The following is a 12236-nucleotide window of genomic DNA, read 5'->3' as shown; positions in this document are numbered from 1 at the left end:
GACTGTGAATGTGTTTCTCCTAAACAGAAACTGAAGGTATAATTAATTTTTTATAAAAACATTGCTGGTATGTATACATTTTCCAGCTTTGTGGTCATTTAATAAATAAAAAAATTTCCTCGAAAATTACCCTGTGGTAATAGCATATCGGTTATTGGTTTCCTCTGCTTGGAACTTTACTATTTGAATTATTTACAATGGGGACTGATTGCATCTCACAATATTGCCTCTTACTCTTGCCTTGGTAGCAGGCATGCATTGCGCTAGCGTAACTGGTATAGATTTGATTAAAAGGCTGCTATTGCCTGTGTACCAGTAGTCGGGCTTATAGAAAAACGGAGAAAAAGAAGGCCATTTTGAAAATTGCTTTGGTAGAATACATATTCAAATAAACGCAAAACACCCCCTGTAATATGGAAGTCGAAATAATGGGGATGGGCCTTTAGCAATTTACTGTGTCTTACACAGATCATTACACAAGGGCCACTCCATACTAGAGTCAGGACAATCTAATCAGAGACAAAAACTGGAAATGACTGGACCCTGTGTCACAAAATCAGGCTGCATTTCTAGGTAAGTGGATTCCACACCCCACCGTTCTTGACCAAAGCAGTGACCTGTGATTGAGAAAGGTTATAGAATTATGAGGACATTCAAAAAATGTGGCAAAGGGTTATTTTCTTCCTTCTTAAATTTTGGGGGGAAAAAGAGAATACATTCCGATAAGATCAAAAGTTTACTTCCAACCATATCACCAAAAAAAAAAAAAACCCTAAAAAACTAATAAATGTTTTCCTCAGAGAAGGTTCTGAAAGCAAATTAAAGCAAAACTCATTATTATATAAAAGCTTTTGAAAGGTAAGGAGAAATAAAGCACAAAAATGCTGAGTCAGTGCCATGCTCCCTAGACCCCCCGTGAGCTGTCCCCTGCCAGCGGCTCCCTTCTTGGGGAGCCGGCTTAGGAGCAGGTGCTTGAGTGACATTCGGGCCTTCGGGCTTTCCAAGCGCCGCGAGGAGAATGGTGGGTTTGGTTTTGTTTTTTTAACATCATCGAGTCAGGGAAAAACAAGGCAAAACCCAGGTCTTCAGTCTTGCGTGAGATGGCGAGTTCGAGCCCGGCCGCCTCCCTTAGGGGCGCTGGCTCCCCGCGGATGAGCTCTGCGGGATCGGGATGGTTATTCAATGCTGCGCGCCGCTCCCGCTGCGCTGGCGTTTTCTTCTGTTAAGCACATTACACAGCATAAGTGTTGGAAGGTCTGCGGTGCCCTTGGTGTCATCTCTGGAGCTCGCGTAGCTCCTAGCATTAAAACGTACCCCCATACGTAGTAAACAGCAATTATTTTGAACTTGGATGAAAATAACAAAATTTTCTCCTGCGATACCTTAAAAAAAAGGGGGGGGGGGGAATGCTAGGAAACAGCAAGACGTTGTAATACCTTCAATATGCCTGTGACGTGTTTCTGGTAATAGGCTAAATATTTTGATCATTAGAATTTGGTTTTAAGCAACTGGCTTAACTATTTTTAAGAAATTCAATAAATACCATACATTCTATAAATTTTTAACATCAAGACCCAAAATACTGCCGAAAAGATTTATAGTTTGGGGCTACAACAAACAACAGTGGGTCAATCTACATTCTTTTGCTAATAGGAAGCAATGACATTCCTCTTGTGACAGAATTAAAGATGCTTCGATCTCATTATGTAGAACTAATGTGGTGTGAGATGCCTTTGAAAACTGGGCTTCTATGGTGTAACTTAGAGGGTAAAGCATGTACTCTGGAGTAAGCAGGGGACGTGAACTTCAGTTCTGTCATTAACTAGCTAGTAACTGTAGGTAAGTTCCTTAAACTTCCTAGACAGCCTCAGTTCTTTCATGTAGTAATAATGCTAATAACAGTATCTATCTTAGAGAATTATATTGAAGATTAAATGAATTAATAATCTAAAATACTTGGCTCATAATAAGCAAGTTGTGATTATTACCACCGGTTAAACACGTCTGTGTACAAGGTGCGTTACATACACTATCTCTAATTCTTTCAAATCCTGCAATTGAGGATTTTGAATCCCATTATAGACAATATCTCAGAAAGCTTAAACCACTTGCCTAAACTACATCGCCAGTAAATTTCAGAGCTGGGATTTGAACCCAGATCTTTCTAGCTCTAAGCTAGTGACTCAACTGGGAGTGATTTTTGTACCCCATTCCCGACTGGGTAATACTTGGGTATAACTTTGGTTGTCACGACATGGAGGGAGCTGGTATCTAGTGGGTAGAGGCCAGAGTGCTGCTAAACATCCTGCAATGCACAGGATAGCCCCTCACAACAAAGAATTATTCCACTCAGCACATCAATAGTTCTGAGGTTGAGAAACCCTCCTCGAAACCTATCATGATCTTTCCAATATACCTACTGCCTCACTAGAATATAGTGATGCACAAAGCTAATAATCTGGGGCCATGTAATACTGCAGTAAATAAAGGTGCTCTTGAAAACGATGTATACTGAAGAAGAACAGCATAGCATATCTCTAGCAGCACAACTGCTTTCCTTTGGGGACTTCCTCCCTCACTCCATTTGATTTTGGGGAAATTGCCAATCGCAGAGCTCCCCCCACCTCTGAGGGCACAGGCTGGTACATGAACTCAGCTAGATGAATCATAATATCCATTTCCTGGCATGGATTTGGTTCAGGGTTGGGCAGGGCCCTAACAGAGCCAACCAGAATTCTCTGATATTGGTACATCAATTTTCACAGACAGAAGGTCTCGCTTTGCTGAGGTGGTTGAGCCGACTGCTGAGCTCTGGAGCGTAGAGAGGAATCAAGCACAAAGACCTTTGCAGCGGGAGAAAATGAGGCCAGCGGGCCCAGAAAAGCACAGAAAAGCTGCCTGATCCCCGAGATGGAGCACTGCTAAACCGCCTTCCTAGCCTCGTGCATGGGAAACTTTTATATTTACTTAAGTTAGCTCGGGTTGAGTTTCTGTCATTTATAATCAAAAGAACCCCGAATAATATAGTATGCATGCTTTGGGGGCATATATTTTTTAAGATAGCGATGTATTCACACAATGTTGTTTGTCTCTACTTTAAAAAGGTAGAAGGCATGAGGTGTCCCCTTGAGGAGTGTACACTCTGCTGGGCGGCGGGGGAAAGACTTATAAAAGCCAGAACTTCGTGTCCTCGCCTACATACCGGGCCCCTTGAGAGTGAGGACGGGGTCTCCTAATTCTCCACCGACCCACATGCGCACCAGGCCCCGCAGCGGGCTGTGCTTAGTAACTGCCGGATGGCTGCGTCGCCGGCACCTGCTGCCCGGCCCGCGAGGCCTGGCGTGGCCTAGGCCGGCGCATCCCTTTCTCTCATCTCCGTCCCATCCAATACCACTGACCTTTGGAAACATATTATTCACTGAAACAGATTCTGCAGACTCAGAATTGTTCGCAGGAATAAAATATGCCACAGTCTGCAGAATGGAGGGATCCTTTCATCAAAACTATCTGAAATTTCCTAACCTCATTTAAAATCATAAAGCATGTTAACATTTCGTATTTAACTAAGCCCATAGCTCAGTTAAATTCACCAAACTGTAGTAAAAGTATAAAATATTCAAACAGAACATAGTTGAATTTTTATTGTCTAAAACATTACTTTCCTTATATCAAAATGCGCCTTGGTTGCAGAAAGTCAGACATAAAATTATACTTTGACCAAACAAATAAGAAATACAGGACATCTAGGGCATAACCAGTATTTGGAGAGGAGCAGCCGGGAAAGTTTTGATTAAGCTGTTCCTGCTTCCAAACAGAAATTCTGATTACAGGATCTTCACAGATATGCTGACTTCCAGTATGTTAAGCCAAACAGAATTTCACCTCTCTTTACTGCAGCATGAAAGATTTTAACTTACTACTTTCCTTTAGTCTTGTATTGTCGATCTTAAGACCTCAAGGGTTTGGCTCCTCGCCCACCATCCACCCTAGAACTTTTGTAATCCTCTGATTTTCAGAGTCTCACTTGAATATATTTTGGTAACCGCTCAAAGACCATGAGTGGCCAGCTTAACCCCTACCTGGTCCTCAAACAACAACCAAGCTCTGGGTGGAGAGAGAGTTCAACCTTGTGCTGTGGGCATTGGCGACCCTGAATGAATGAGAATGGGCTTAATGTCGGGAGCCTATTCCTGGCTGCAGTAGCTTCTTCTGGTTCCAGATATAGTCTTTGTGGCCAAATGAGGGTTAGTAGACAGAATTGCTCTCTAAATGGTCATCTTGGCTACAGTTCATCAATATACATGGCCAGAATGGCTGGGTAAACTGTTGGGCAAGATCCAGGAAAGAAGGGGTAGACAACAGGGTTTGTACTATTCTAGGCAACAATTTAGATTGTGGTCTATGTTGAAAACCACACATTTGGACTTTTTCCCTCAGAGGCTTCTCTCCTTAAAAAAAAAAAAAAAATGTGTCTTATCTGGTATCTTCACTCCACCTGCTCTGCTCTATGGAAGTCCTATCTCATTCCTGACGCCTCCACAGGGACTCAGGAACATCCTCTATTTCAGAAAAGAACAATCTGAATCATTCCTTTGCTGAGACAAGTATGCTAACTATTTCTGCAGATTATAAAATAATAAATAGTGTGTAATATCCCTGTTAAAAGGAATATTACGGATCAGCTAACCCAGTCCTTCTATTGTACTTACTGGTCATGAAACTCAGGCACTTTGAAGAGTTCAGTGACTTTCATGGTTGACTTACAGTCTCCATAATGATGGCTGTGGTCACTAAATTTGTAGTACAATGTACCCCAGGTGGTAAGAGTATAATCCGGGGGCAGGAAAATAATGGAACTTCTCTTTATGTTTATTTGTCTCAATCTATTATAAGAATGACTATTTATGAATGTCTAATAAGAATGACTAATTATGACTGTTATGATTATAAATGAATGTGTTTTATTATACATATGATATATTCAAAATCAAACCCCCAGCATTTCTTATCCTAGTTTCTTGCCTTTTCCTCCAAAGCACTGATTATCCTGTTACATACTATATCATTTTATTACTTTGTTTACAGTCTGTCTCCCTCTCCCTAGAACGTAAGCTCCACAAGGGCAAGAAGTCACTGGTCCTACATGGGGAGCCACATGGACTGTAAACCAAACCACCATGAAAGAAGCAGCTATTTTCTCTTCTCTTCTCCTTTTTCTGGGAGTTCATTAGCACTGTCTTCCAATATCACTGTTAAATCCCTTACTATGCAATTCTAGGGAAATCGTGTCGCTTCTCTATGCCTCACTTTCACAATCAACTTGTCCTGGGTTGGACTAGATAATCTTTATGGCCACCTCCAGGAGTAACATTTGTTTTCTGCTGTATCTCTAGTTCCTGAAGCACAGCAGGCACCCAGTGAATATATTTAAACGAATAAGTGATTGTATTAGTACAGTAGTTCTTGCACATAATATGCAAATAAGTATACATGCATCAACTGTGAATGCTCAAGAACTTTTTACTGGTAAGGGTATATTATAGTAAAGTTTGGAGCCTTCTGAGTTCTGCAATTTTTCGTTTTAAGTCTGTCGGGGAACTGGTTAAGACAAGGACTTAAATGGGGTGCCAATTCGGGAGGGTACTTGAAGTGAGGGCTCCCCTGTGCAGTGAGGACTTTACTCCTCTGAAGGAGCACTTCTTATTCTGGGGTGAGCCTGAACAGCCTGTTTTAGTCATGTCAAGGTACAACAAGCAGGCAAGCAGGAGCTGGGGTTAGAGTAGAGCAGGAGCTATGGTGACTGAATCCAGGGCTTCCATTACTTTGGATAACTGGTTGAGAGAAAAAAAACAAACACGAGTTCCTTCTGGGACTGAAGGGGCAAGTTTCTGCTTGAGATTCTGTTTTAAGAAGAGCTGGAAAGATAGGTATAAGCTGCCTCCAACAAGACCCAGTGGCAGGGAAGAGCAGTGAGTTCCTTTGATTAAAATTCCCTGAAGAATAGTGGATAGACTCTAGGCAAATGGCCTGGACCCAAAGTCTGAGTATTGGGAGTGGAGCAGAGGTCGCTGGCTGTAGCTCTCTCTGTACCAAGGGGCAGATGCTCTGCAGGGCCTGGCCACACAGGCTTTGTGTCTGGATGATGTGCTTTGGAGAGCAATGACCAAGTAGTGTGCCTGACTTCAAACCCCCTGCCGTGGAGGTTTCTGGACCTGGTGTTCTCCACAGTCAGCAGGCATCCCCAGGACCGAGCAGGGCTCAGCTTTGAAAGTAACACTCTGTGGCAGGGAGGAGCAATGGCCACGGTGAGCTAACCAAAACCCATGATAAATATTTAGAGAGGAGATATGTAACAGTCTTCTAAAAAAGTGATTCCCTGCACAGCCCAAGTAGTCCCTGTCCAAGGTATTGCTCGGGGATGTTTCAGTGTCTTCCTGTTGACTGTCTCCTCCTTGTTGGCCTGGTTTAATAAAAGCGCCCATTGCCTGCTTTGAGTCAGAAACTGCCAAGACAATTGGAAAACTCATCAGATTCAGCAAGAGCAGAACAGTCTGCTCTGTGCCCCAACTGAGCCTCATGTTGATTCTGAGCTGCTGAAAATTGCAGTGTCCATGACAAGGAGCCGGTCCGATCTACTTGGAATAACCAGCAGGTCTTAGATAATAACTTCTGACAGATCTAATTCCTTCCACCTAATCTAATTCCTGCGTGGAAATGATCGCTGCAGTCATTTTCACATTTTTTCACTTCATTTTAATTTTCTTCCTACATTTTTAAATAAGGGTATAACCTTGTTTAACTCTTCTCCAAAAGATGACAGCCTACAACTGTCATAAAACCAAACTGTTAAAAAATTCTCTCTAGTTAATTATCACCCCTTCGTATCCTAAAACAACAAACCTCAATTAGTCTTTTAGACAAAGCACCCGAATGCTCCCGGCTCCCTGTCAGTCCTTAATTAAGGAATCAGAAAATACCTACAAAGTAAAACTTCTCATGAAAGAAATGTTTACAAAGATAAATACTATATAGGTTTTCTGAAGTTCCTCTTAAAACATGGCTTTTGTAAATCATATGTATTACCATTGGAGCTCTATCCTTTCACTTGACAAAGCATCGTCCTAGAAGATGAGAAGAGATGAATAAAAGGAACAGTGGCTGCTTTGGGGGGCACTCGGCTCTCCCAGCTGAGGAACTGCAGTGTTTTCTGGTGGCCAGGCCAAAGGGGAAATGGGACGGTCGGAGGTGAAGACAGAGCCAGGGTCACGGTGAGCCACTGCAGAATTTCAGACATGAGAAGAACACAATCACAGTTTCGCTTCAGTGGGCTTGCTTTGTGTACCCTGGGAGATGATTGGGGGAGGGAAAGGAGAGACAGGAAGACAAGTTAGGAGGCCAAGGCTATTGCAGTGATCAAAATGAGAAATAAATCATTCAGAGTGGAGCTTAAAAACAGAGCAGATTTACAACATATGGATACGGTAGAATCAGCATGACAAGTGAATTTTGAGCATCAAGGAGGGCAGACCCGATTAACTCCCTGAGCTTACTAGGAGGAAGAGTGCTACCTTTTGCAAAGGACAGAAATCCCAAGGGAGGGACAGGGTTAGTTTGGAACAAAATTAATCTAAGGCACCCGTATGATGACTTTCTGAAGTGGTATGTCCTATAGCTGATAGATATGGACATCTGGAGAGGAAGCTGAGCTAGAGCTTCAGTGATGGAAGTCACAAGCAGATAGGTGAGAGTGGGAGCAGGCAGGGTAAGAGGGGGCCTAAGATCTGATTCTGGGGGAGTGGGTCAGGAACGTGGCTCAGGACTTGAACAGATGGTCTCTACTACGGCCATGATTCAGAGGCTACCAACATGGTAATACCAGTCTGTTCTTCAGGGACTTGCTGGCTATGTGATATTAACCCAACCTGTTCATCAGCTTGAGCTTCAGTTTTCTTACCTATAACATGTGCATAACCATACTCACATAATAAGAGATTTTGAGACCTTAATAAATTAAGCGATGTTAAAACACCTAGCCCAGAACTCAGCACCCAATAAGCTCCCAAGGTAGTATATGTTACTTGACTTGAAATCAGGAAGCTCATCACCACTCGAGCTCCCAAATCACTCCTCCTCCTGTGTCCTCTGTCTTTGCCAGTTGACCAAGCCAAAAGCCTAGAAATCAGTCTTGTCTCCTCCCTCTACTGCCGCATCTAATCTCACGCCACTCCTGTATTCCTGCCATATTGGTCCCAGGCCTCGTACACCACAGCCAGCCTCCGCCAAGGCCATTCCGGCCTCCCTCGGGATCCGTGCAAGCCTCCCTCTGGCACCCTGCACACTGCAGCCGCGGTGCACTGGCAACGCTAACGTCATTGGCTTGCTAAAGCCCTTTTCCCCTTTGCAGAAAGTTTATTTATAGCATGCAGAGTCATTAATAATCTCAAGAAATATAATTTTTACTTAACCTTCCAGCCTCAAGTATCACCGTTTCTTTCTTTGAAGACTGTTCTGGCCGCACGAATCTGCTTTCATTCCCTGACCATTTCATTCGCATCGCCTCTTCCCGTCTGGTTGACTGTGCTGCCTTCTATATATTTCCTTTAAGATTCAGCTCACCTCCTCTGACAGCCTTCCCGAGGCTGTGTCAGCTGCTCCCCCCGGCTCCCATAGCTCCCTGACCTACATGGTACTTAACATAGTCACACTCCTCAGCCTCCTCCACTAGATCATACAGCTCCTAAAGTAAGAAATATTTCTTACTCATTACGTTATACCTTCATGCATAGTATGCTCAATAGCACACCTAAGTGACTAATGTATCTGTTCGGATGAATAAATTAAAAATCCATTAGAAAGATGTTTTATCTTTTAACTATTGTTGTGAATCATATTGCTTAAGTCTCTTCTCTGGCTGCATTGGAAGCCAGAAATTTTAGGTGTGTGATCTCAGGCAAATTAAACCTCTCGATGTTTAAGTGCCTTGTCTTTAAAATGGGAATAACAATAGTACCTAACTCATAGAGTTGTTGTGACGTTTAAGAGTTGATACATGCAAATCATTTACAACTGGCACCTGGAAGTCCCCAAGGGCTCTCAATTATTAGCTGTTACTATTATTGTCACTGTTGTTATCGTTGCTATTACTGTTCTCCTATAAGGTAGAACCCTTAATGTTTGATACCTGTCATGAACCAGGGCTCAAGATAAATTTCACAAGGTCACAAGTTAAAAAACTGAGGGAACTTAAAAACCAGATAGTCAGCAAGAAGAAAAGCCATGAGTCCCCACATCTTCCCACTGTCCCCACAGAGAGGCACCCTGGGACCAGGCACACACTGAACACATTATGGGTAAATGTTTCTGGAGAGAGACCACACCCTCCCATTATTCTCTCTCCGTGCAGGACAAGCAAGCACGGGAGCAACTTTGTCAAAAGAGAATCAACAGCCAGCTTGGCACCAACTAGTCTGGGTTTGGGTGTCAACTGTTTACAGTTGTCTGGGAAAGTCAGCTCCCCAGCAGCCAAGGACCTTAGGGCCAATGGCAGATAGTCACCCCCCTGGACAGGAGAAAGAAGCCACTAGAATTAAAGGAAGCTGAGTTTGGGTCCAGCCTCACTGCCTTAGAGCAAAGCAGGCCCCAGTCTCACCTGGCTCGTTCTCCAGGCAAAACAGAGTGAGATCATGAGGTCATCGTGGACAATGCTGCTTGGTCCACCTATATTTTAGTATTGCCTTCCGAGAGGAATTTAATTGCTATCATGCTTGTGCTTTGAATCCATCTTGGGTACCTTGAGCCTCCAAGTTTCCTAAGAATCTGCTCCACTTTCAAGAAAAATCCAAAAACTTCTTCTATAACTTTTGTTAAGTCAATAACATTTATTAATGTGTCAGGCACTGTAATAAGTGATGAGAATGAAATGTAGAGAAATAATCCCTGTTTTCAAGTACATCTAGCCTTAAAGGAAAGGCAGATGAAAAAGTACAATACAATGTAATATATGCAGTAATAGAGATTTGTGCAAGACTCGGGAGCATTCAGAAATGACTCTGCTCAGTCAGAGATTATATTACAGTTTGAAAACTATGAAGTAAATATGATTTTTTTATTTGCCCAGAATATTAAACTTAAGATCCAAATAAAAGCACTGAAATCTAATTAGCAGATGCTATGACAAAAGGCAGCATGGTAATCACCCCTAACATTGTGTAAGTTGATATAAAATTGCGGAGGAAGATGTTATATCACGAAAACTGAAAACCATTTCTGCAGAATGGCCAGAGGAAAAGTTTGGAAGCTCAAAGGAACTAAGTTCAGATTCCTATCTGCCCCTATACTGTGTGAATTCAGGCAGCTTTCATGGCCACTCTGCATCGGCACTTTTTTGTTTAAGAATGGGGATCATAATAACCACCATGTTGAGTTAATTTAAGCAGTAAATGAAGAAAGCTATGCAAAGCATCTAGCACATGATAGAAACTCGGTAAAGGCAACTAAATTTTTTTCTCAGAATATAACCTCAGTTGCCATCTACTTTATTCTAAGCACTTATAATTAAGTAACTGTGGTAAATGGACTAGAGAGCTCTCCTGGAGTGGGATTTTTAAAGTCTTTCTATAATGAAATCCTATTTTTCTTCATACTTTTCAAAACTGTCCACAGTAGTTTTGAGGTGTTACAAGCATTTTTACACACATCCTGTTATTCTAAAATGTGTTGCAAAATGTCTTAAAACCCAAGCCTAGTTAGTAGCAAAAGTAGTCAGAAAGCAGGTAAGAAAAAATCCTGTTCAATAATGGAATATAAAATGAATAGAGAATTGCCGGTATCCTGACAGGTTAAAGTGTTCTGGTCACGGAGACGCAGATGGGATTATGAGAAATTCCCTATCACTAAAAAAACTAAAGCTGAGCAGTTAAGCGGCTCCTGAAGGCATTTTACCACTCCTTTTTACAAACTGCCTCTAGCATAAATTACAGGTATTTTAGAGTAATATCAAGTAGTATCCATTTTTAAAGAAATTAAAATAATATGTGTGTGTTTTTTAATTACGGAACACGTGCAGGTGGTGCTATAATAAAGGGTGTTCTGTTAGCAATATTAACACTTGCTTTTTTTTTTTTTACTTTTTTGTTGATAACTAGAAAAAATACACACTGACTTATTATAACAGGATAAAAATTATTCAGGAATTCAGTGCTTCATCAAAAGCACATTTCACTTAAAACATTTGTCACACGTGGTTTGCACTAAATGCATCAATCTTAGGCTGACTTTCTGATGTATTAAATGGGTTTTGAGAAGTTCCAGCTAAACCACACAAAAACTGGTTCTCAATACTGTGCTAAAACTTAACCTCCCTTCTGTACACCACATGTTTAAAAGACATATTTTCCTCTCAGAGGGATCAGAAGATGCTATGGAGATATTTGCAATTTTTGTTCACGTCTTTTGTATTTAGCCTTGTCTGGATGTTTGAATTCACGAGTCGTTTTCATGCTTACCAATATTTATTTGGCTTCGGAATTATACACCAAGTTATAATTCCTTTGTATAATTCCTGCATACAAAGGAGTTATAACTTAGCATGTGTCTTACCTGTCCCCAAAGGTAAGAGAATAACCTGTGTGTGCTTGCATTAGGTCATCCTGTCCATCGAAGAAGGTTACAGGCTCCCGGCTCCCATGGGCTGTCCAGCGTCCCTGCACCAGCTGATGCTCCACTGCTGGCAGAAGGAGAGAAATCACAGACCGAAATTTACGGACATTGTCAGCTTCCTTGACAAACTGATCCGCAATCCCAGTGCCCTTCACACCCTGGTGGAAGACATCCTTGTGTAAGATGCACAGAGTTGATCTTTCCCCCTTGACAATCGTAATTCCTTTCAGGCTGTAGACAGACGAACAGAGAGGAGGAAGTTTGCCTTGATAGCCACCTAGTTGTCAACCTTTTAGAAAATGGTGTATAAATATATTTTACTTAACAGCTGTAAAGGAACTTAGTAACATTTTAGAAATTTGATTTTTTTTTCCCCACAAGAAAACAGATCCCCCTTTCCTCCATATCTAATCTTTCTGAATTCCCTTATACTTCTCCTGTGTGGGTCTCTGGTGTTTACATATTCTGTATTTACTGTATTTACTGATCCTTCCTTACTTTTATAAGCAGAGTATGTGCATGCCTGCAGCCCCTTTAATTTTCTTGTCCATTTTATGTATGTTCTGTCCCTCTATTTG

General features: G+C 41.9%; 1 protein-coding gene across 1 annotated transcript in view; it reads left to right on the top strand.

The window, feature by feature from the left end:
- EPHA6 (EPH receptor A6) overlaps positions 1-12236 on the top strand; it is a gene marked incomplete at its 5' end in the record, with an annotated part of 762908 nt that overhangs the window by 736175 nt on the left and 14497 nt on the right. The window contains one exon of the mRNA XM_081138997.1: positions 11643-11836. Coding sequence (XP_080995123.1) covers positions 11643-11836 — 194 coding nt within the window. The remainder of the gene's footprint in view (positions 1-11642; positions 11837-12236) is intronic.

Source organism: Miniopterus schreibersii, assembly GCF_964146895.1.
Source record: "Miniopterus schreibersii genome assembly, chromosome: 5".
NCBI lineage: Eukaryota > Metazoa > Chordata > Mammalia > Chiroptera > Miniopteridae > Miniopterus > Miniopterus schreibersii.
This window is presented reverse-complemented; position numbering and strand designations above follow the sequence as displayed.